Source organism: Triturus cristatus, chromosome 6 (assembly GCF_964204655.1).
Source record: "Triturus cristatus chromosome 6, aTriCri1.1, whole genome shotgun sequence".
In the NCBI taxonomy this organism is placed as follows: domain Eukaryota; kingdom Metazoa; phylum Chordata; class Amphibia; order Caudata; family Salamandridae; genus Triturus; species Triturus cristatus.
This window is the reverse complement of record NC_140589.1, coordinates 1,282,825,078-1,282,851,066: the sequence shown is the minus strand read 5'-3', so window position 1 is coordinate 1,282,851,066 and position 25,989 is coordinate 1,282,825,078. Positions and strand designations below refer to the sequence as shown.

Genomic DNA, 25,989 nt, shown 5'->3' with positions numbered 1-25,989 from the left:
TCCCAAAGCATTCCACTGCTGTATTCTTAATCAGTGGGCCCAAGTGATTTGCTTAGAGGTCTCTCTGAAGTAGGATGCCAAGTTGTTAGGAGAGCAGAAGGTAGTATGGGAGCATTGATGAACACCGTATTCTAAAACCTAGAGGAAGGTAAAATGCATTTTCATGGGACCGCTACAAAATACAGTCTGTGGCTGAAAACCATTGCCCTTTTTAGGTCTCGCCTGACCCAGCGCATGCGCTGGTCTGGCGAGACTTATTGAGAGGGCTCCAGAAAGTGCTACCAGGCAGCCTAGAGCTACAGTGCATGTGCGCGGGCGCGCCTCGTTTTACCGCGATTACTTTCACTTTCGGCCGCTTTGATGTTTGATCGCCATCGGATCGCGATCACTCACTTTCGCGGCCCCACCGCTTTGCATAGCCAATAGGTCTCCCTTTTGGGACCTTATAAGTATTTAGTTACGCAACTGTTGCATGGCTAAACACTTATAAGATCCCAAAGGCGAGACCTATTGGCTATGCCAATGCTTGTTGCGTTTCTCTTTTGGGGAAAAAACTCGACATTGGGGAAACTGAGTAGGATGTTGCCACCTAACCACAGGGTATCCAAAGAAATGTGTTAATGTGCTGCTCACTGTCTGGCCTTCTTGCTCTCAGGAGGCGTATTTCTATACTTGGTTCCATTTACAAGCACCTTGCACACTGAATGGGACTGCTTCCTTAGCACCATATTTCTCAGAATTAGGATCTCAATTAGGTACCAGTAACACATTATGCTATTGTGTGTTAAGGAAATTCCACCAAAACTATTTTAATTAAAAGTACTACTCAGGCTAAATATCAATATAAAATGCATAGGTATTCATTTTGCGCCCTATTACTATTTTGAGGCCAAAAGGGTGAAGCAGGTAGCCACAACACGAAATAATTGGAGGTTTGTGTTGGAAATATCGGACATATTCCACAAGTGAATCGAACTTTCCCATCAAAATAGGAAATTCAATAAGTCAGCTGCACTGCTGCTAGGTTACACAGCCCTCAATGTCTGGCCTTTTTCGCTACACTGATCATTAATTAAGTTACTTGCAATTTTAATTTACATAGTATGCTTTTAACAGGGTCAAGTTTAATTAGTAATTCCTACAGCAAGTATTACCCTCCTACAACATTTTTGGTGCACTAACTTATGCACGAGTAGGCACCCTAACTCCTGGCCCTGGTGAATTATGAAATTAATGGAAGCCATGGTATAGGCAGAGCGAACATCAGAGTAAGAATGGGCTACGTTCCTTATGAGACATTTTCTAGCAAGTGAAGGAAAAGCTCTCCAAATTTTAGGACATACAGCAAGTCCATCTGCAAAAACCCACCGAGCATCTGTCTCACGTTCAGGACCATCAGCCCTCTTCCGCCTCAGATATACATATTTTGTCAAGCAGAATGGATTTGGTAATAGTGAAGGCAGGAACAAATGAGGCCCCAGGGCCAAATGTCCTGCCACAGCCCTTTTTTAAATTAACACTGTTCTAGGCCAGGTGGTCAACCAAGCTCGGATTGTTGCTTGCAGAGCTCAACCATACTCTATTCATGGCGTGGTGCAATACCCATCTCATCCACAAAGGGGGTTCTCGATCAGACCCCAGTAACTACAGGCTGATCGCGCTACTCGACAACCAAGCGAAGTACTATGCCAGCCTTTTCTAGGAGGAATTGAAACAGTGGGTGGAGCTTAACAGGCTTGTTCCAAACAAATGAAACAGGATTTACAGCGAAGTCTGGTACACTGACTAATCTGCAACCTTTAGCAATTATGATGGACAAAGCACATTTCTTGTACTAACTGCTACACTGCGGCTTTGTGGACGTCAAGGTGGCATTCAGTGTACCAAGATGGGCACTCTAGGCCAAACTAAAAAGGTGGGGAATCTCAAACCTCTTGGGCCCAAAAATCCCCCTGGATCAGGGGGTGGCTCATTTGTCCAGGAAAATCCCAAAATAATGGGGCGGTTAACAGGGATGTGCGCTAGCCCTCCCTCCCCCGCACTCATTTGGCACCCATTACCATGCCTGTTAGAACCGGCGGTCTCTAGTTGGCAGAGGTATACACTTCTGACAAATAGGGACCAACCAACTCTAGTCAGGGAAGGGGGATTACACACTCAGATAACCCCTGCTACCCCCTTGGTAGCTTGGCAGAGCAGACAGGCTTATCTCAGAGGCAGTGTGTTAAGCATTTATGACCACAGACAGTAATAAAGTGAATACACTACAGATGGACACGACACAGAAGTTATTATAAAAATAGTATTTTTATATAAGGCTTAGCACAAGACCAAATAACGACAAAAATATACCACAGTCTTAATAAATACTCTTTGGAAGGAAAAATAATAGTTCAAGTAAGGTTTCTTCTTGGCAAATAGTTCTTTAGCAAAGTATTCTTCTGAGCACAGTTCTTTGGCAACAATGTAACCCCCACAGGAGTCACACGACGTCGAGTCTACAGGATTCCCAAGGTTCGGCGTCGACCGCGAGGAGCGCTACGTCGAGCCTGGAGTTGCAACTGACCCCACAAGTACAGTACCTTGAGAAACGAAGAAAACGATGATCCTCGGCGTCGAGATGTCGGCGTTGAGGTCGTGCCTCGGAATCGGGTCAATCCGCAGCGGCGTCGAGGGATGTCGGGCCGGAGCAGCGCTCACGGCGTCGAGAAGGGCGTCGAGTCGATGCGATCAGCAGCGGCGTCGAGACGGGGTCACTTGGAGCCGGGGCCGATACCCACTGCTCACTGGCGTTGACACCGGCGTCAAGACGGGGTCACTTGGAACTGGGGCCGATACCCACTGCTCACTGGCGTTGCTGCTGGCGTCGATCGGGCCCGGCGGCCGGCGTCGAAGGCTCGGGACACTGGAGCCGTTACTCACGGTGTCGAGCTGGATTCGGCGGCGTCGGCGGCGTCGACTGCAGATTCTCCCTTGTGTACTGGAAACAACACTTTCCAGTAATTCAGCAAAATGGTGAAGTCCTTTGGCCCTGTGACTTCAGCAGGAGACTGGCACTCTTCCAGCCCTTGGAGATTTCCTAGCAAGTGTTCAGAGAGTACACACCAAGTTCCTCTCTCCTTGTTCCTTGGCAAAAATAAAGAAGCAGCTTTCAGGTTCCTCCACAGCAAAACAGCACTCTGGCAGAAAGGGGAGGCAAGTCCTTAGATCAGCAGGCTTCTTGTCCTTGGTACAGGTTTCCTTGTCAGAAGTGATCTGCGTTCTTGGTTCAGGGGTCCTTCTCTTATACCCCTTTTCTCCTTTGTTCCCTTTGTCCAAGCAGGGAAATTCCCCCCATCTCAGGTTCGCTGTGGGTGTTGCCGGGCAGAAGCACCTGGCCTATTCACCGAGCAGGGCAGGGTCCTCAGCCGCCCAGCAGGAGGCGGAGCCAGTATTGTCACTGGCAGGAGCAGGGCTATCAGTCGCCCAGCAGGAGGCGGAGCCAGAATTGTGTCAGGCAGGGCAGGCTACTCTTCCCTCACTCTACGTGTAAACGCCCCATTCACCCCACACTGACTCACTCAGACCTCTGGAGCCACCCAGCCCCTGACACACACACCAAACCAGCAGAGACCGGTGGATAGTTGGACAAGAAAATAGCCATCTTCTAAAAGGGCTATTTTCAAACATAGAATTTAAAAACCATCCATCCTAAAGGGTGTGTTATTAAATTCTGAGTTCAGGGATACTAAACTCGACCTGCTACCATGCTCCCTGAGTCAGATAGATTATAATGGAGTTAATAATCCGTCTGCCCATTCTGGCCTATGGGAGGCAGGTAGCCCTTCAATAGTGAAGAACGAAAAGGGCTGTAATTCACTATTAGGTCATGCCACACACATCAGGGCATGACCTACCTTTTACCAACAATGCACCCTGCCCGAGGGCCTACCATAGAGGTGTCTGAAATGTGGCAAAGTGAAGGTTTAGAGACTGGCAAGTAGGTTTCCTTTGCCAAGTCGACATGGCAGTCGGGGACTGCACGCAGGCGCCGCGGTGGCAGGCCTGAGACATACTTTACACGCTGCTTCCGTGGGTGGCACAACCAGTGCTGCAAGCCCACCAGCAGCAGTTAACTTACACGCCCTTGGCACACGCAGTGCACTAGACTAGGGTCTGAACAGTAAGTCAACCAAGCCAATCATGGTAACACCAATCAATGTAACAATTTAACATAGGGAGCACTTGCACTGTGGCACTGATCAGCAGTGGCACAGTGCCCAAAGCGATAAACCAGCAAAAACATCGTAAACAGAGGAGGCAAACAGAAAAAAATGGAGGAGAGACTCATGCCAATGATGCCAGGTCTAACACGTGTCCCCTCCAGCTGAAATGTGGGGAGAACTACCCTTCACCCAGGGAGTCCTCATCACTAAGGCGGAAAAATCTGGACAGACCATCAGCATTGGCGTGATCTGTACCAGGGCGGTGTTCCACCGTAAAGTCCATCCCCTGTAGGGAAATGGACCACCTCAACAGCTTTGGGTTCTCACCCCTCATCTGCATTAACCATCTGAGGGGCCTGTGGTCTGTCTGAACCCGGAAGTGAGACCCAAACAAGTAGGGTCTTAGCTTCTTCAGCGCCCAGACCACAGCAAATGCCTCACGCTCTATCGCACTCCACCTTTGTTCCCTGGGAAGTAACCTCCGGCTGATGAAGGCTACAGGTAAGTCTCGGCCCTCCTCATTCATCTGTGCTAGAACAGCCCCCACACCATGCTCTGAAGCGTCCGTCTGGACAATGAATTCTTTTGAAAAGTCGGGTGCCTGGAGGACCGGTGCTGTACACATTGCAGTTTTCAGGGTGTCAAAGGCTTTCTGACAGGCGTCAGTCCAGATCACAAGTCTCGGCTGCTTCCGGGAAGTCAGCGAGGTCAAGGGGTGCACAATGTTGCCATACCCCTTGACAAACCTCCTGTAGTAACCCGTGAGACCCAAGAAGGCTCTCACCTGAGTCTGGGTTTTGGGCGGTTCCCAAGCCAGGATGGTATCTATCTTGGGTTGCAGGGGGGCCACCTTGCCGCTCCCTACTTGGTGCCCCAAGTACACCACTGAACCCTGCCCAATCTGGCACTTACTAGCCTTGATTGTGAGGCCTGCTCTGCGCAGGGCCAACAACACTTCCTGGAGGTGGCGCAAGTGTTCCTCCCAGCTGGCGCTGAACACTGCTATGTCGTCCAGGTAGGCGGCGCTGAAATCTTCCAGCCCGGCCAATACCTGGTTAACCAACCTCTGGAATGTGGCAGGGGCATTCTTCATCCCAAAGGGCATCACACGGAACTGGTAGTGCCCATCTGGTGTGGAGAACGCAGACCTCTCTTTTGCCCCATCAGTCAAGGCGATCTGCCAGTACCCAGACGTTAGATCAAACGTACTAAGGTACCGGGCAGCCCCCAACCGATCGATGAGCTCATCAGCTCTGGGGATGGGGTGCGCGTCAGTCTTGGTGACCGAATTGAGTCCTCGGTAATCCACACAGAACCGAAGTTCTGGTGAAGCACCAGGCGCTGCAGCCTTTGGGACCAAGACCACTGGGCTGGCCCAAGGACTGCTAGAGGACTCAACCACCCCTAAGGCGAACATCTTGGAGACCTCCTCCTTGATGTATGCTCTGACCTTGTCAGTCACCCTGTAGGCCTTGTGCCTCACAGGAGTGCTGTCCCCAGTGTCCACATCGTGGACACACCACTGAGTGACACCAGGGATTAAGGAGAACAGATCAGGGAATTGTACCAACAGATGGCGACAATCTTGCTGCTGCTCAGGGGTCAGTGTGTCAGAGAGGACAACACCATCCACTGACCCATCTTTTTCTTTTGCACACAGGAGGTCAGGAAGAGGCTCACTCTCCTCCTCCATCCCAGCATCTGTGGCAAGGAGCATGCCCACTTCGGACCTTTCTAAGTGGGGCTTTAACCGGTTGACATGCAGGACCCTTAAGGGGTTCCTGGGAGACTTCAAGTCCACCAAGTAGGTGACATCGCTCTTTTTCTCCACAACCTCAAATGGTCCAGTCCACCTGTCCTTGAGCGCACAAGGTTCCACAGGGGCCATGACCCAAACTTTCTGACCAGGTTGAAGCTCAACCAGAGTGGCATTCTGATCGTACCACCGCTTCATCTCTTCCTGGCTGGCCTCCAGATTTGCCTGAGCAAGATCTCTGAAGCGCCGAGTCTGGTTCCTAAAGGCCAGCATGTAACTATATACATCCTGGGGAGGTTTCCTGGGAGATTGCTCCCAGCCTTCTTTGACCAGACTCAAAGGTCCTCTTACCGGGTGACCATACAAAAGCTCAAAGGGGCTGAACCCTAGAGACTTCTGTGGCACCTCACGGTAAGCAAACAGCAGGCATGGCAAGAGGACGTCCCATTTACGCCTCATTGGTTCTTCAAGACCCATGATCATGCCTTTTAGGGTCCGGTTGAATCTCTCAACCAGCCCATTACCTTGAGGGTGGTAAGGAGTGGTAAACTTGTAGGTTACCCCACACTCCTTCCACAGAGACTTCATATAATTCGAAATGAAGTTGGTGCCCCGGTCTGACACCACCTCTCTGGGGAACCCCATGCGGGAGAAAACACCCATCAGTGCCCGTCCCACCACGGGGGCCGTCACTGTTCGGAGAGGGATGGCTTCCGGGTACCGGGTGGCATGGTCCACCAAGACCAGGATAAACCTGTTGCCCATGGCTGTCTTGGGGTCCAGTGGCCCCACAATGTCAATTCCCACTCGCTCAAAGGGGGTACTGACGACGGGAAAAGGTTGGAGGGGAGCCTTCTGCTTCCGCCCACTTTTCCCACTTGCCTGGCAAGTCTGACAGGTCCTACAATGGATATCTGAATCCCTTCTCATCTGGGGCCAATAAAAATGGGTGACAAGCCTGTCATAGGTCTTGTCCTGCCCCAGATGTCCAGCTAACGGAACGTCATGAGCCAACCCCAGTAGGAAGGCTCTGAAGCGCTGGGGTACCACCAGCACACGGGCTGACCCAGGTTCAGCAGCCTTAGGCTCGCTATACAGGAGGTCGTTCTCCCAGTAGACCCAATGTGATCCTGACTGATCACCTGTCGTTTGGGCTGAGGCCTGCTGCCTCATACCCACAAGAGAAGGGCACACTTTCTGTTCAGCACAAAATTCCTCCCTGGAGGGACCACCATCCTGCTGCCAATGGGTCAGCTCGGGCAGGTCTCCCAGTTCGGCCACTTGTTCTCCTGTCGGTTCCAGGGCATCCCCCTCAGGGTCTGCTCCCTCCTGGACCGCGGGAACGATGGGGGACGGTTTCCCGCGCCCCCTGCCTCTTCTCTTCACGGTTGGGACCTGGGCCATACTTTCAGGCTCCGGGCCCCCATCAACACCCTTACTGACTGACATGGACCGGGTGGTCGCACACACCCACTCAGGCAGACCCAACATTTCCAGATGCGCTTTTCTCTCCACCTTAGCCCAAGGGGAGTCCTCCAAATCATTGCCCAAGAGACAATCAACAGGCATGGCGGGCCTCACAGCAACCTGAAGAGTACCTGAGACCCCCCCCCACTCAAAGGGAACTTGAGCTACCTCACACTGACTCTGTGAGTTGTCAGCAGCTACAACAGGGTAGAATGCATGAGGGACCACCTGCTCTCTGGACACCAAGTGACACTTGACAGCTGTCACACTCGCTCCGGTGTCTCTGAGAGCTTCCACCCTATGGCCATTAATGGTCACCCACTGCCTATATTTCTTAGTGTTACTAGGCAGAGGGGTTGGAGGGACCATTTCCACGTCTCCTAAAGAGACCAGGGACATTTCTGCGGGACCCCACCCACCGGGGGCACCCATCTCATCCCCTCCCAGGGCTACACTCGCTACCTGACGAGGGGGTGCACGCGGCGGTGCATTCGAATCCTTCATGGGACACTGGGGATCATAATAACGGTGTCCCACCTGCTTACAGGCATAGCAGGTCATGGGGCCCCTGTGAACAGGTTTACCTGTCGGGGCCTCTGGCTTCTTTACAGGGGGAGGCTGGGAACCCTTCCCTTGGTTCCCTTGGGGACTACTTTGGGGTCCTTTCTGAAACTCCCTCTGTTTACCCCTGTCCCCCCCACTCTTCTGCTGGGGACCCTGCCCACCTTTGGCTGAGTCTCCCACTGGACCCTTGTGGACCCTGGTACTGACCCAGCGGTCCGCCTCCTCAGCAAGTTTTCTAGGGTTAGATAGCTTGCTATCAACAAGGTGCTGGCGTAGCTCTGGAAAACAGTTATTAGACAAGTGCTCCCAAGCGAACAAATCATAAAGAGCATCGTAACTATCAACCTTGCTACCCTTTATCCAACCATCCATGGTTCTGCAGAAAAAAAGACACATATTCAACCCACGTAGTACCAGGCAACTTCTTACATTCTCGAAAGGTTTGTCTGTACTTTTCTGGGGTTAAGCCATATCTCAGCATTAAAGCATCTTTCATATGAGTATAAGACATCCTATCCTCAGCAGGAAGGCTCAACAAGGTATCTCTCCCTTCATTTGTAAAGCGGCTCCACAACCCCGTTCCCCAATCTTTCTCAGGGACCCGGTGGGCCAACAATGCTAACTCATACGCTTTAAACCATTGGCTAATATCTTCATTCTTACTATAATCTTTGATCACATCCTTAGGAAAATAAAACCTACTTTCTGCAGGCATAGATGGAGCGCTGCCACCAGAGGGATTCAACTCTAAACTCTTCGTTTTAAGCTCCATCTCCCTCACCATCTTCTCACGTTCAAACGCTAATTTCTCTCTCTCAAAGTCTAATCTTTTGCTCTCCATTTCAGCTTCTCTCTTGCTTCTTGCATTCTCTAATTCCAACTGCCCTCCTAATTTAAGTTTTGCCATTTCTAACTTGTGCCCCCTCTCCCTCTCCCTGTCTTCTAATTCTTCGGGGGAAAGGCTCCTCGAGGAAGCACTACTGCCGGGAGACGACACTGGCCCCTCTGCGGGCTCTTCCTCCTCTTCTTCCTCTTCCGGTACCACCACCGGATCAGAGGGATTTCTGGCCTCTAACCAGGCCTTCAGCGCTTTGAGGAAGTCGTCTTTCCTTGTGAGACCTGTGGTAGGAACTTTAAACTGCTTGCAAAATCCTTTTAGATCCTTTAGCACGTAGGAATCTATCTTCTCTTTATCAAATTCCCCCACAACAATCTCCACAGGTGTAGTAGCTCCGGCATTCTCCATGGTCAAAACTGGCAGTGTTTAAAGAAATAAGCTCCAGGAAAGCGGAGAACAAAAATAGAATATCCTACCAAACAGACTGTGGCTGTGTTATGGTCTGCCTTCACTATGTAGCGTACACTAATCACTGCACATGAGTCATAAATGCAAAGTTCAAATCCCACCGCTGCCACCAATGTTAGAACCGGCGGTCTCTAGTTGGCAGAGGTATACACTTCTGACAAATAGGGACCAACCAACTCTAGTCAGGGAAGGGGGATTACACACTCAGATAACCCCTGCTACCCCCTTGGTAGCTTGGCAGAGCAGACAGGCTTATCTCAGAGGCAGTGTGTTAAGCATTTATGACCACAGACAGTAATAAAGTGAATACACTACAGATGGACACGACACAGAAGTTATTATAAAAATAGTATTTTTATATAAGGCTTAGCACAAGACCAAATAACGACAAAAATATACCACAGTCTTAATAAATACTCTTTGGAAGGAAAAATAATAGTTCAAGTAAGGTTTCTTCTTGGCAAATAGTTCTTTAGCAAAGTATTCTTCTGAGCACAGTTCTTTGGCAACAATGTAACCCCCACAGGAGTCACACGACGTCGAGTCTACAGGATTCCCAAGGTTCGGCGTCGACCGCGAGGAGCGCTACGTCGAGCCTGGAGTTGCAACTGACCCCACAAGTACAGTACCTTGAGAAACGAAGAAAACGATGATCCTCGGCGTCGAGATGTCGGCGTTGAGGTCGTGCCTCGGAATCGGGTCAATCCGCAGCGGCGTCGAGGGATGTCGGGCCGGAGCAGCGCTCACGGCGTCGAGAAGGGCGTCGAGTCGATGCGATCAGCAGCGGCGTCGAGACGGGGTCACTTGGAGCCGGGGCCGATACCCACTGCTCACTGGCGTTGACACCGGCGTCAAGACGGGGTCACTTGGAACTGGGGCCGATACCCACTGCTCACTGGCGTTGCTGCTGGCGTCGATCGGGCCCGGCGGCCGGCGTCGAAGGCTCGGGACACTGGAGCCGTTACTCACGGTGTCGAGCTGGATTCGGCGGCGTCGGCGGCGTCGACTGCAGATTCTCCCTTGTGTACTGGAAACAACACTTTCCAGTAATTCAGCAAAATGGTGAAGTCCTTTGGCCCTGTGACTTCAGCAGGAGACTGGCACTCTTCCAGCCCTTGGAGATTTCCTAGCAAGTGTTCAGAGAGTACACACCAAGTTCCTCTCTCCTTGTTCCTTGGCAAAAATAAAGAAGCAGCTTTCAGGTTCCTCCACAGCAAAACAGCACTCTGGCAGAAAGGGGAGGCAAGTCCTTAGATCAGCAGGCTTCTTGTCCTTGGTACAGGTTTCCTTGTCAGAAGTGATCTGCGTTCTTGGTTCAGGGGTCCTTCTCTTATACCCCTTTTCTCCTTTGTTCCCTTTGTCCAAGCAGGGAAATTCCCCCCATCTCAGGTTCGCTGTGGGTGTTGCCGGGCAGAAGCACCTGGCCTATTCACCGAGCAGGGCAGGGTCCTCAGCCGCCCAGCAGGAGGCGGAGCCAGTATTGTCACTGGCAGGAGCAGGGCTATCAGTCGCCCAGCAGGAGGCGGAGCCAGAATTGTGTCAGGCAGGGCAGGCTACTCTTCCCTCACTCTACGTGTAAACGCCCCATTCACCCCACACTGACTCACTCAGACCTCTGGAGCCACCCAGCCCCTGACACACACACCAAACCAGCAGAGACCGGTGGATAGTTGGACAAGAAAATAGCCATCTTCTAAAAGGGCTATTTTCAAACATAGAATTTAAAAACCATCCATCCTAATGAATATGCTACTTACCAGTATGCATCTGTTCTTGGCATGTAGGGCTGCTGACATTCATATCTGTGCATAGATCGCCGCCTAGTGTTGGGTCCGGATGTTTGCACGTTGTTGTCCTGGAAGAGTCTTCGAAGTATCCTTGGATAGGTGACTCCTCCCATGGACTACAGTGCGCATGGGCATCCTCTCCATCCTCAGATTGTTTTTCGCCATTGTGGCAGTGATGGAGTAGATACAGAAAGTGATGACCATGCTTGCAATAATTCTGAGAGCTGCAGCTGCGACAGGCGCCGGGGAGGAGGGAGGGCGATATGAATGTCAGCAGCCCTACATGCCAAGAACAGATGCATACTGGTAAGTAGCATATTCAGTTCGAGGCATGTGGGCTGCTGAATTCATATCTGTGCATAGAATACATAGCAGTGCCCTCTATTGGCGGCGGCTACCCGTGCCAGCTGCAGCGGTCTGAAAAAGTGTTTTGAGAACAGCCTGTCCTACAGCTGCCTGCTGTTTTGACTGCACATCTACGCAATAGTGTTTTGTAAATGTGTGTGTAGTGGACCATGTGGCTGCTCTGCATATATCATGCAGGGGAATATTTCCTAGGAAGGCCATGGAAGCCCCCAACTTGCGTGTTGAGTGGGCTCGTGGTGGAATAGTTAATGTGCGTTTTGCCTTTTGATAACAGATTTGAATACACTTAACTATCCATCTGGCTATCCCTGCTTTGGAGATGGCGTTACCTTTGTGGTGTGGGGCAAAGGCAACGAATAGTTGTTTTGTCTTCCTGAAGGGTTTAGTCCTGTCGATGTAGTACATGAGGGCCCTCCGTACATCTAGTGTATGTAATGCCCGCTCTGCAACAGTTTGTGGGTTTTGGAAGAAAACGGGCAGTTCAATAGTCTGGTTCATGTGGAACTGCGATATTACTTTGGGCATGAATTTGGGGTTGGTACGTAGTACGACCCTGTTGGCGTGAACCTGAATAAATGGCTCTTGAACGGTTAGTGCCTGGAGTTCACTAACTCTTCTTAGGGAAGTGATCGCTACCAGGAAGGCTACTTTCCAGGTAAGGAATTGAATCTCGCATGAGTGTAGAGGTTCAAAGGGTGGACCCATCAGGCGTGTGAGGACCAAGTTGAGGTTCCACATTGGAGCCGGTGGGTGACTAGGTGGAATGACTCGTTTGAGTCCTTCCAAGAATGCTTTGATGGCAGGCACTCTGAATAGAGAGAGGTGCTGCCTGGTTTGCAGATAGGCTGATATTGCGGTCAAATGGACACGTATAGAGGTGTACGCCAGATTGCATCGGTATAGGTGTAAGAGGTAACATATGATGTCGTGGATGGATGCGTCCAGCGGGTTAATGTCATTATTACCGCAATAAATGACGAACCTTTTCCATTTGGCTGCATAGCAAGCTCTTGTAGTGGGTCTCCTGGCCTCCTTGATGATGTCCATGCAGTCAGGTGGCAGATTGAGATAGCCAAACTCTAGGACTTCAGGAGCCAGATCGCCAGGTTCAGCTGTTGCGGATCTGGGTGCTGAACCTCTCCATGGTTCTGCGTCAAATGCGCGGGTTTGATCCGCAGCCTTTGATGCGGTACCACGGAAAGTTCGAGGAAGGTGGTGTACCACGGCTGGCGTGCCCACGTGGGAGCAACTAGGACGAGTGTCAGGGAGTGTTGTCGGAGTTTGCGAGCCACCAGCGGTATCAACGGTGCTGGGGGAAAAGCGTACGCAAATCTGCCGGACCAGTTCATCCATATCGCATTGCCCTGCGACTGCGGATGTGGGAATCTGGCGGCGAAGCTTTGGCATTTTGCGTTTTCGCTTGTCGCGAATAGGTCTATCTCTGGGTGACCCCACTGCTGGAAGTACGGTTGGAGTACTGATGGGTGTAACTCCCACTCGTGCATCTGGTGGCTGTGTCTGCTGAGCAGATCCGCCATCTGGTTGTCCTTGCCGGGGAGGTGTTCTGCCATGAGGAACATGTTCCTCTGAATGGCCCACTTCCACATGCTCTGAGCCAGATGAGACAACTGTGGAGAGTGTGTCCCTCCCTGTTTCTGTATGTAGTACATTGCGGTCATGTTGTCCGTCCGGATCAACACGACCTTGTTGCACAGATGTACTTTGAAAGCCTTCATGGCCAGGAAGATTGCCATCAGTTCCAGAAGGTTGATGTGCATCTTCTTCTGTTGTGTCGTCCATAGTCCCTGCACTGTGTAGTGTAGTACATGAGCTCCCCATCCCTGGAGAGACGCGTCCGCTGTCAGTACTATTTGTGGAACAGGCTCTTGGAACGGTCGCCCCTTGCAAAGGTTTTGTGGATTCCACCAATGCAGAGAGTTGTATGCCCGACCGCTCACCAACACTAGGTCTTTCAACTGTCCTTGAGCCTGATTCCACTGACGTGCTAGGCACTCCTGAAGTGGGCGCATATGTAATCTCGCGTGCGGGACTATGAAGATGCAGGAGGCCATCATGCCTATCAACTGCATAAACACTCGCGCTGGAAGCGAGTGATTGTGTTTGAACTTGGAGATCAGCAGTTGTATGCTGTTGATCCTCACTAAACTTGGCTGAGCTGAGGCCGCCAGAGTGTCTATAGTCGCGCCCAGGTACTGTTGTACGTGTGCGGGCTGGAGATGGGACTTTGGGTAATTTAGTGAGAATCCCAGACTGTGAAGAAGGTGAATGGTGCGGGACATATGGCTTGCACATTGCTGGGCCGACTTCGCTTGAACGAGCCAGTCGTCTAGGTAGGGGTAGACGTGTATATGCTGCCTCCGTAAGTGTGCTGCCACCGTAGCTAGGCACTTCGTGAAAACCCTGGGCGCTGTTGTCACGCCGAAGGGAAGGACTTTGAACTGATAGTGCTGCCCCTGAACAGTAAACCTGAGGTATTTTTTGTGTGAGGGGTGGATGGGTATGTGGAAGTACGCATCCTTGAGGTCCAGTGATGCTAGGAAGTCTCCCTGCTTGAGAAGCGGAAGGACTTGCTGTAGAGTGAGCATGTGAAAGTGCTCTGAAAGAATGTACTGGTTCAGGGGTCTCAGGTCTAATATAGGCCTGAGCGACCCGTCCTTTTTTGGAATTAAGAAGTAGAGGGAGTAAACCCCCGTGCCCTGCTCGTGGATGGGTACGAGCTCGATAGCGCCTTTTAGAAGCATACTTTCTACCTCTTGCTGTAAGAGCGTTAAGTGCTCTGAGGACATAGGACGGTTTCTTGGTGGTATTGTGGGTGGAGTGGAAGTTAACTCCAGACAGTAACCGTGTTTTATAATATCTTTGACCCACCTGTCCGTGGTGATGGAGTTCCACGTGGACAGGAACCGTTGTAGCCTTCCCCCGACAGGTGTTATGTGGTCGGGAGGAAGGGAGAGGGCGTCACTGCTTGTTCTTGGGGGAGGACCTGGTGTTGCCGTAGCCACGTCCTCTGCCCTTGGTACTGGAGCCACGATAGCCACCTCGGGTGTTCTTATCGTAGGTGGTCTGCGTATTACCCTTGTTATATGTTTGTTGTGACCCCTGTCCTCTACCTGCCCCCTTGTTTCCGGGGCGACGAAAGGAGCCGCTCCGAAAGGACTGAGTTTGTAGGGCGCCCATGGACTTTGCAGTGTCCGTGTCCTTTTTTATCTTCTCGAGGGTGGTGTCAACCTCAGGTCCGAACAAAAAGTCGGGGTTGACGGGCTGATTAAGTATATTGTTTTGTACCTCAGGCTTGAATCCTGAGATACGTAGCCAGGCGTGACGTCGTAGGATGACGCTAGTGTTGATGGCCCTGGCAGCCGTGTCTGCAGCGTCTAGTGCACATTTAATGGCAGCATTTGTGAGTAGCTGTCCCTCTCTGATAAGGATTTCTGCACCTTCTTTGTAGGGGTCAGGGAGGTGCTGAAGAAGTTGCTCCAGTGTGTCATAGTGCGCTCTATCGTAGCGAGCGAGGAGCGCTTGAGTGTTAGCTATGCGCCATATGTTTGCAGCTTGTGCGGCAACTCGCTTGCCGGAGGTCTCTAGCACCTTGGACTCTTTGTCCGGGGGAGGAGCGTCACCCGTTGTCTGCGAGTGTGCCCTCTTGCGGGCATTCGCCACAACGATGGAGTCGAGTGGTAATTGGCCTCTGATGTAAGTAGGATCCCCAGGTGCTGATCTGTATTTTTTATCGATCCTGGGGTTTATCACTCGTGCCCTGGTGGGTTCCTTGAAAATGTCAGTGGCTGGCTTGAGGACCCCCTTCAACATTGGCAGAGTCTTTACATGTCTTTCTGAGGATGCAAAGGTGTCCATTAGAAAGTCATCTTCGATGATATCAGAGTGAAGCTGTACATCATGGTTGTTTGCCGCACGTTCAATCAGAGCGTTGAACGCCGCAGTATCCTCTGTGGGTGATGTTTTTGGCCCATATAGTTGTGTGTCCTGTGCATCAAGAGGTGCACTGGGGTCTGCAGGGTCGCCCCAAGTTTGGTCAGGGTCCTGCTGGTCATCAGGGTCCGTGTCCACATGGTAGGGGACTTGTTCATCCAAGTAGTCCCCCAATGCATCCGTGTCGGAGCGTGTGGGGGAGGCCCGGTGTGGATCCTGGTAGGGTGAATAGAAGGGTTCATACAGGAGAGGTTCTGAGTCCACAGGCAGCTTCCTCTTTAGCGGGATCCTGAAAGGCTCCAATGGCGGTTCCGAAGTTATCCTTCGGCCGTGGAGAATCATCCTGCCAGTGTCGGCGTCGATGACGTGTGACGGAGACGGCTCGACAGGTGTAACCGCAGTTTTGGTGACCTGTGTCCTGAGTTGAAACGCCTTCGGGATTGTGGGTGGAGGCAAGCCGAAGGTAATGCTGGTCGGCACCGACGAAACCGCCGGAGCCGAACCGGAACCCGACGGGTCCTGGAGGGCGTCCTTGGATCTGCAGCCTGGCATCGCGCCAGGCCGTACTCGGGGCGCCTTAGAGGTCGTGGCCCCCGCCAGGGTCGTCGAGGCGGCTGCAGATATCTTCTGCGCCCGTGGCGCATCGAGTCGAGGTGCGGAGATCACCGTCGACGTCTTCGACACGTGAGGTTTTGGTGTCGTCGAGGGAGTGCTGCGAGGCGTAGCAGGCGGGACGGCCCTCGGTGTCGGTGGCGTCGACGCCGGTAACCGGGCAGGTTTGTCGGCGCCGATGACCTTCTTCCGTTTGTCGACTCCCATGTCGCCCGTCTCGAGTTCGGCACCGAAGTCTCTCTTGGTGCGGTCGGTGCCGACCCGGTGCGCTGGCGTCGAAGGTGTTGAAGGCCTCGATCCGACTAGCGCCACTTTCAGTTTCGGTTTCGTAGGAACCTGAGCAGCTTTCGGTTTCGGTTTCGTGGAAGGGAAACCAGCTGGCTTAAGCGGTAATGGCTGCCGCTGAACGTCCGAGGCCGGGCCCGAGGGCGGGGCCGAAGGACTGCGTGATAGGTCTCGGGTAAGGCCCGAAGGCGATCCCTCGACCGGAGCCATAGTCTGTGGCGCTGGTGAAATTTCGGTCTGAACAGGTAGGCCTTGTTCATCATCGGAGCTACTCTCTTCGGCTCCTAAGGCCTCCTCGTCGTCTCCTACCTCGGTGTCGTCTTCACCTCTGTGGAAGAGTGACTCGTCGGCCTCGTCCGATCCGGGTTCGTGTTCGTGTTCGGAAACGGGGCTGGAGGGTAAGACTTCTACTTCTTCGACGTCGTCAGCCTCGTCGAAGATGTCAGCTGGGGCCGGTGCCGCGTGCTGCGCTTCGAGCCTCGCCGCTCGACGATTCCGCAGAGTCTTCTTTGAACGGAACCGGGCACAGGCCATACATGTCGATTCGTCGTGGTCCGGCGAAAGGCATTTGTTGCACACCGGATGGACGTCGATGTGTGGGTACTTCGCATTGCATACCGGACACCTTTTGAATGGCGTCCTGGATTCCATCGTCGAAGTAGAGTCGATGGACAGGCAAATGCGAACAAAGTCGGTGCTGAAAGTTAGTAAACTAACAAAAAGTATCGAAACCCGATCGATAAACAGTACCGACGCGAACTAAAGGCCTTGTGGCCTCGACAAAAGTTTTTCCTAACTTGAGCTAAGATAGCACATCCGAACCCAATGGCGGAAAAAAACAATCTGAGGATGGAGAGGATGCCCATGCGCACTGTAGTCCATGGGAGGAGTCACCTATCCAAGGATACTTCGAAGACTCTTCCAGGACAACAACGTGCAAACATCCGGACCCAACACTAGGCGGCGATCTATGCACAGATATGAATTCAGCAGCCCACATGCCTCGAACAGGGTGTGTTATTAAATTCTGAGTTCAGGGATACTAAACTCGACCTGCTACCATGCTCCCTGAGTCAGATAGATTATAATGGAGTTAATAATCCGTCTGCCCATTCTGGCCTATGGGAGGCAGGTAGCCCTTCAATAGTGAAGAACGAAAAGGGCTGTAATTCACTATTAGGTCATGCCACACACATCAGGGCATGACCTACCTTTTACCAACAATGCACCCTGCCCGAGGGCCTACCATAGAGGTGTCTGAAATGTGGCAAAGTGAAGGTTTAGAGACTGGCAAGTAGGTTTCCTTTGCCAAGTCGACATGGCAGTCGGGGACTGCACGCAGGCGCCGCGGTGGCAGGCCTGAGACATACTTTACACGCTGCTTCCGTGGGTGGCACAACCAGTGCTGCAAGCCCACCAGCAGCAGTTAACTTACACGCCCTTGGCACACGCAGTGCACTAGACTAGGGTCTGAACAGTAAGTCAACCAAGCCAATCATGGTAACACCAATCAATGTAACAATTTAACATAGGGAGCACTTGCACTGTGGCACTGATCAGCAGTGGCACAGTGCCCAAAGCGATAAACCAGCAAAAACATCGTAAACAGAGGAGGCAAACAGAAAAAAATGGAGGAGAGACTCATGCCAATGATGCCAGGTCTAACAATGCCATATTTACGTCAAGGGTTACGCTAGAAAGGACTGGTCTACCCTACACCAGTGGATAAGTAACTAGCGAAGTTGGATGTAAACGGACCATAACCTAACTTTTATAAGCAAAGCAATTTAAACATGCCACAACTCAAAATTCCATTTCTCAGTTCATTACTCAATTAGTATAGTTAAAAATAGTGAAAACAATTGAAAAACGGTTTATATTCTATTCGATGCTGAAAGACACAAACCTAAACACTCATAGGGAACACATTTCAAATCTAAACAGAACACCCAAGAGATTTACATTTGAATATTAACGTCTGGGACTTTACTTACACATCCAACAATTGTTATATACTTACATCTGGATATTCTTTAACAGGCACATAAAGTTTCTCTTGTAACTGAACAATAGGTCCCACACCGTCTGGCAATTCTGCACTTCGCTTCTCTGTACTGCCGTTTAATGTGTCGTTGTACATATCTTTCCGTACTCTGCTAATTTCTGTTGGAAAAGGAAAAATAGCCTGCGTTAAACAATACCGCACTTACGTGGTGGCATTTATAGCACTTTTTAAGCAGACGCTTTAGTTTTGCAAATTAAACGAGTAAAATACAGATATTAGCCAACAAAGATGCAGCAATAAAACAAACTATACAATGCAGGCAGCGGCCAGGCGGGCGACCAGCGCTCCAAAGGCAAGCCCGTCTGTGCCCGTCCGGGGGCGGCCAGGGGTCAGTCACTATGCTCACTCCCCAGATGAACAAAGATTCATTCGGTAAACTACCAATTAGCCTCTCCCACTGACAAAATTACAAAAGTTGGGTCTATTAAAATACAACACCCCAGCCACTGAATTGATAAAATCAACTGAGTTCAGGCCCTATCAAGAACTTTACTCCCCTCCATCCTAAAAACCAACCAATTTAGGGTCACTTATCTTAACATCAGATCTATGGTCAAACACCAGATTGAAATCTTCCAGCTACTGGACTCTGAATCCCCGAACATTCTATTCATAATGGAAACTTGGTTTATGGATGAATCCTCTCCGGATATCTTAGCTGCCGTTCCAGAAGGCTATACTTACTCCAAACTAATAGACACCTCCGTGCCCAGCAAAATAGGGGGTGGAGTAGCAGCCATAATTAAAAATCTCCAGGTCACCAGTCATTTACCATCAATAAGGTTGACTGCATTTTGATTGAGCTAGACTCTCCAATCTCCCCCCTCACATGTGTCTTGGTGTATAGACCCCACCCCCCCACCCCCCCTCCCCTCCCCTCCCCACCTGGGCCATATACAGCACTTTCTGCAACTCCTCACAGAATCAAAGTCTGCCATAATCATGGACCATTCCAAAATTCTTTATTTAGGCAACCTTAACTACTGGGCAAATGAGGAAACCAGCAAGCAATAATCCCTAGAGTTAAAGGACTTGCTAAGCAGTCTAAACCTTGAACAGGTGTCCCTGCCTACCCACATAGGTCCTACATTAGACCAGGTACGGTCCACTAACTTAACAGTGGGCAATCTCAGTCATTCCATGCATATGGTACAACTACCCCTTACTTAAAAATACCCACTATCTGGCCTGACGTCCCCCCCACCCCCCCGCCCCACCCCCCACTAAACCTCTACTTCATCCTGGAATCCTTCCCAGAAACTGGTCCAAAGTAGATCTCAACTACTTTAGTGGATCCCAACCATCACCTCAACTAACTCATATGATATTAAAGATCGACACGAGGAAGACATTACCAAATGTTTATCAGCCAGCAACATACATGCCCCTTCTCAAGCGATCCAAACAGGATCGGCACAATGACGCATGTAAGTGGTTCACTGAAATTGTAAAAAAACAGACCAAACTAAACTCTGCCGCACAGAACGTAAATAGCGGAACAACCACTAATCCGAAAATAAAGAAGCTTACGCAATACATCTTACATCAGGCAAGCCAAATCCACTTTTTTCTCTAGCAATTTCAATTCTGTAAATAAGGTAAAGGATATCTTCAGCATAGTGTCTGAATTATCTAAACCCGACAAGGACTGTCCGTATCTTACTCACTCAGAATTTATGACACCCATAACTCCTTCATTGAGAAGATTAAGATGATAAGCTTTTATCTGCCTGCCCCCACTTTGAATGAGACACACATTGAAGACAGAAACCCTCTCACATTTGGTGAATTCCCCGCTATCAGCAAGGATTGCCTTACGGACCTGCTGTCAAAAGTCAAGTCGGTATCCCCCAAGGATAGCTGGCCTCCGATGGCCATTAAAATTGTTCTCTCATACTTCCCTCACTGAGCCAACTCCCTCCTAAACCAGACCATTAGTCAAATCACCCATCCTGGATCTTTTAAGGAGGCCATAGAGGTCCCGCTTCAAAAAAAAAAAAAAAAAAAAAGGGAAAAAAAAGGGAAAAAAAAAAAAAGAAATCAGCACGGGGACTGTCAACCAGAGGATCCACATCCCTAGATATACAAATTTGAATTCACTTTTATTTCTCTCTGAAACTACTGAACTGATTTACAACAAAAGGTGTGCTTTCTGGACCAAGAGTTACCTTTCTGCCGAATTTTATGTAATTCCATTCAGCAGTTCAGGCTGTAGTCGTGTTCAAACTCCATATGGGAATTATCACGAGAAGCTCCCTTCTTTCACCCCCTCTCCTTTTCTCGGCCCCCGGATCACTCTGAAACTTTACATACACAACTAGAATGTCCGGCACACATTTTTGGGAACATTTCGTTAAGATGCATCAACTGGCTCAAGGATATAGGCAAGTCAAAAAACGCTTTTCCTATGGAAACATGGTACTAACTGGAACTACCTACTGGCGCCCGCCAGTAGGATATGAATATAGAATATAGAATATATATATATATATATATATATATATATATATATATATATATATATATATATATATATATATATATATATATATATATATATATATATATATATATATATATATATATATATATATATATATATATATATATATATATATATATATATATATATATATATATATATATATATATATATATATATATATATATATATATATATATATATATATATATATATATATATATATATATATATATATATATATATATATATATATATATATATATATATATATATATATATATATATATATATATATATATATATATATATATATATATATATATATATATATATATATATATATACACACACACACATTTTACATGGTAAAACTTTACTTCGCTACCTAGGATATAACCCCAGTGGTATTAAGGAAAGAAGCAATGATTAAGGAGGAATGTGATAAAAAAAAATTCAACAAACTAGAGTTAGAACTACTTATGAGAAATCATTCAGCCAACTGGAATATCCTTAAGAAGTCAATAAGAAACCAAAGTGGCGATTTGATGAAACCAAGAAAATGGTCAATGCTAAGGTACAAGAGCATGGTAGGGGTAGTCAACGTAGAGTAGATTTTGTTAAACTGAAGGCATTACAATTTTAAGATCATACTCTTGGGCACAGAGATGATCTCGCAGAACAAGAATTGGCTGTGGATCCCGGAGACCAGATTGAACTGTGGCTTTACAACATTGTGGGGGCGGGAAAATCTGTTGCATTAGTGACTCCCGATCAATTCTGAAACTAAGGGTACAGCAGTACCACAAGAAAGATTCACAATATGATCTTATTCTCACACAAAAATTCACAACTAAATGTTGATTTTTGTGACCCATTTCTTTGGAGACGTCAAATACTTGTAAATTACGTTTAAGGTTACACAGTGGGATAAAGCCCAAAAAAAGAGAACGGTGGAGTATTTTCTGATGGTAGCATGAATGATACCCATGCAATAAATATGCATGTGGTCAAATATTAACATGAAAAAAAGGGCCTTCTGATAAAATATTCGGTGTGCATTCTTTCTTGAGCATGAGGTGCTCCTTTGCTACTAAATTAAACATTAATTCCTCAAGCAGCAATGAAATTACTTTGATAAGGTGGCAAAGAATTAAAACCACCAGCTTAGAAAATATTTTATACAAGCGGCATTAAGTAAGTTTCAGACTACAGAATACTTCTCAGCCTAAAAAAATGATTCCTTTCAAGCAAATCACTAGGGTAAACCCTCAAATAGTGCAACATTTAATTAAAGTCTCAGCGAATTACCGATCAGACATCACTTTGGCCTCTCCCAGCCAACACTGAAGATATAATTGCATTTACTGTTTAAGCACCAGTTCAATAACTGCAATGTCCAAGTTTATTGTACAGAGCTATAAATGTTTCCAATGGCGAGCAAAACTACTACAGATTAAGGCAGACCGAGGTTGCTGAAATGTGGAAATCGACTTTGGGCTGCCAGCATGAAGTCACCTTATGAGAAGTACGACAAGTTGATTCCTCACTTTTACAGCCATGCAGATTACCGCAATCACTGGTCACTGGATGGAAAGCGTTGTATGACTAACAAAGCATAAATTAAAATTCTAATACTACTGTTGGTCTACTTCGCTATTGTGCTCACATAGTCTTTTTGGTGCCAGGGTCCTCTTGTGCTTTTTCACCTCATAAAACAGCTTTGCTGCTCAGTCACCAATTGGCATCGGTGTAAGTTATACCCAACCCAAAGCCCACTAGAGAGCGATAGCCTAAACACCTATCTCAGAGGTCATCACCCACGACATGAAAACACTTCACACATAGGATCAAAACAGACATGATTCCAGTCGTACACCCTAGGATGCTACCCATGCAGGCAAGTGCCTCAGGGCCACACATAGGGGTAGTAAACGCTATATAAATGTTGCAATACACTCAATCTACCTGCCTCCAATATGCTCTTTAACACGTCATACAAAAAAGTAGGGGCTGTTGCAGTGGGAATCAATCTGAAAATGAGCTTTGAGCCTTGTTCATGGTTGACCGTCAGGAGGAATTCCTTTGACTTTCTTGATGAAACAATGTTAAAGTTTGGCAAAGTAGTCATAAATGATCGTAGCTGCTTATATATACCTACAAACAGTTTCCCTAGTTACAAGACAACATTTTTGAGCACCACAGTCATAAGTAATGTTTATGTCTAAGGCAGTTTGTTTCAAGGACCGGGTCATTCTGCGGTTACTGAAAAAAGTTTGGTCTAAAAGCAGTAGACCAAGGTTTTAATCAAGCTTACCTGATCAACCCTTAGTGCTGAGAGGAGTTAAACATAATGTACTTGAACCCGCACAGCAGTGTCACAATTTAGTGCAAATGCAAAAACAGTTGATGGACAGAATGCAGAACTGTCATACATTCACCCCAGTAAAGAGATCTGGGCCTAAATCGATAGTTATTTTGCTCACCATGCCATTCCAGTTTGAACCCAGCCATATGCAAATTAGTCTTGACCCTGTGCCTTATGGGAACAGTCCAGCCCGAACTGCCAAGCCAGGTCCTCCCTGGACTGGAAACAAGCATCCTAGGACCAGTTTCGGAGTTTCACCTCTCTTCAGCCAGGATAGCTTGATTCCAGTGGCATGGAGAGCACGGGACCCACGTCTGGCCATACCCGTCCCACTCGGGGTGACAAACGCAAATTTAGTGCAAAGCAATTGTGAAAAGAGATGCACTGAAACCTACACTACTTAATCTATAGTTAGCCTGAAAATCACAATTCGAGTTAGTGTGCAACAGAGATACACTATGAGAGATTTTTGGAAACGAGGTATTACTTCCCGTTTAAAATCAAAAGCCGTGTTTTGGTGAGCTACTATATTCAAGCTGAAGTCTACAAACTATTAACCAAACAAGTATACGGATCGAATCTTAGCCAGCCGTCTAGACAGTTTGTGTACGGAAACGTGACAAGCTCATCTCGCTCCACTCGATGATTAAGAACAGCCAACTCCAGAACACTGCTCTGAATCTCTAGCTCGACACCAAAACTTTTAGTACAGCCACTGCGTAAACCCACAATCTGAAACGCAAGCAGTTGTCCTCTTACTACACCATTTTCTTTGGTGCATCGTTCGGGTAGGAGGCACTACACAAATGCTACAATACAAGCTAAATGTAAACCAAAACTCCCCTCTGCTCCATTAGTATACCAAACATGCACTCCCCATTTAATCCTACTGGTTTTAGTGCCAAGTGTCTGGGCTAAGAAACACAAGGGCCTAAGCCACCCCGTTGCACAGCCTCAGACATCTGTTTGGCCTGCTTCTATTTTACTCTGGTCACTTATATGGACCTACTTTTTTTTTTGTTTGTTAATGCAGTCAATGAGAGTTAATGCGTTTTCCAGCTCTCCACTCGGGATTGCAAACTTGTGTTGAAAGTTCTCCTGTATGATTCTCCCCTGCCATGCCGACTGCCTCCCAGTGCTCTGTTTTTTTTTTTTTTTCCATTTTCGCTTGTGAGCTTTCACCTGCCGGGGATGCTCACACTTACTGCTGTTAAGACTCCCCAGATCATTCTCCATTGCTCCCGGATACACAAAAAAATAAAATAGGGGGGATGGGATGACCAGGAAGCAAATTGCTCACAGCCATGATGCCTTCATAAAAAATAGGTGTGTGTGTGTGATTATTATGTATTTATTTTTTTAAAGATGCCCTGCCTTCATTTTTTTCTAAGCTTTTGGTCATACTGTACAGCCAACTCCAGAGTTTCATAACCTAGATAACTGTGACCTCTTCCAGGCCTTCACGTTAATCCCCGACCCCCGCCACCCTTACCATCCCCAAAGTAACAGGCAATTATACATCAGCATGGGAGGCATCTTGAAAGTAAAATTTTAAAATAAAAATAAATAAATAGAACGATGCGCCCACAAGCAGGTCATTGGAGAGGAGGGCACGTACAGAGAAGCAACGGCTGGTGCTTAGGAGGACGTCCCAAAACGACTCGCACACAAATTCAAGCAAGTGAATGCATTTCAAACGGCCTGTGCGTTAAATGTCACAGCTCATCTTTCTTCACAAAATTTCAGGTTACTTCCCGACTTTCTTCCTTCCTCAGCCCAATTCAAAACAGTACTTTGGATGATTAAAATGTCAGGAGCGTGATTAATGGACAGTACTTTTAGTGATTTGTCAGCTCTCTCAATCTCCGAATTCAATCATTTTCTTTAGTGCGCTCGGCCTGCAGGCCTGTTAACTCTCACCGTGGACTGCAGGCACAGGGGTTTGCATCAACTGACTGCTCGAAGCCTGAACCAAAACACCCACCGGCTGCTCGCGTCCCAGGAGCCCCCAGTTGACATTGCTAAGCCAACTTGGCATTACTGCCAACGTAAAATTCATATTAATATAATTTTATTAACCTGGAACTGCATTCATCTGAGAACCGATACTGATGCACCTTCGGCTATGCGCTCAAATCCGAAATGCAAAAAAGGTGTGCGTTAACTATTGTGTGGGCGGCCAGGAGCAGCAGGTGCCATCCTCACACAAATACCAGGCACGAGGAACTCAGTCTACTACACTGCCTACTGCTACAGCGCAAATGCCAAAGTGCCCAATGGCACCTACAAAATTTGGAATAAACTATTTTTAAGGAGGCGAGCGTTTAAGGAACATATGGTGAACAGACTGGTGCACATGACAAACCAACGACTGTGGAAGTCATGAAATAAAAAAAATGTTGCTCAAATGTGTAGACTCGATCATTGACATGGCTAGTAATATATGATGGTAAACGTATACTTTGAAAAAATGCTTTCAAAAATAGGTCCAGAATTGACACAGTGACAACCCACCATCACTCAAAAATGCAAACACATTCCATGCTTTTCCAGTAAGCCTGTGAGTGTCAATGAAAAGCTCTAAATTTGCAGCGGGTAGCAAAAGAGGGCAGGAAGATGATAAAGAGGAAACCAAATGACAGATGCTAACATTAAAGACTAAATAACGTATAAAAGAACAAAGGCCAACATTTGCATAAGCAGATCTTTAAAGCTTGCATTTGTGCATGTGGTCATAGCTCATTAAATATATATATATTTTTTTTAAAACACTAC

The 25,989-nt window shown here is 48.3% G+C and overlaps 1 protein-coding gene across 14 annotated transcripts in view; it reads right to left on the bottom strand.

Moving 5' to 3' along the window:
- The window catches only part of QKI (QKI, KH domain containing RNA binding), a 275,773-nt gene that overhangs the window by 185,635 nt on the left and 64,149 nt on the right, over positions 1-25,989 (bottom strand). For all 14 annotated transcript variants that reach the window (XR_014963146.1, XR_014963147.1, XR_014963148.1 and 11 more), the window contains exon 3: positions 18,320-18,462. Coding sequence is in view for 11 of the 14 variants with exons in the window: in XM_085612229.1 (XP_085468355.1) it covers positions 18,320-18,462 (143 nt within the window). In the remaining 3 variants the exon portion in view is untranslated. The remainder of the gene's footprint in view (positions 1-18,319; positions 18,463-25,989) is intronic.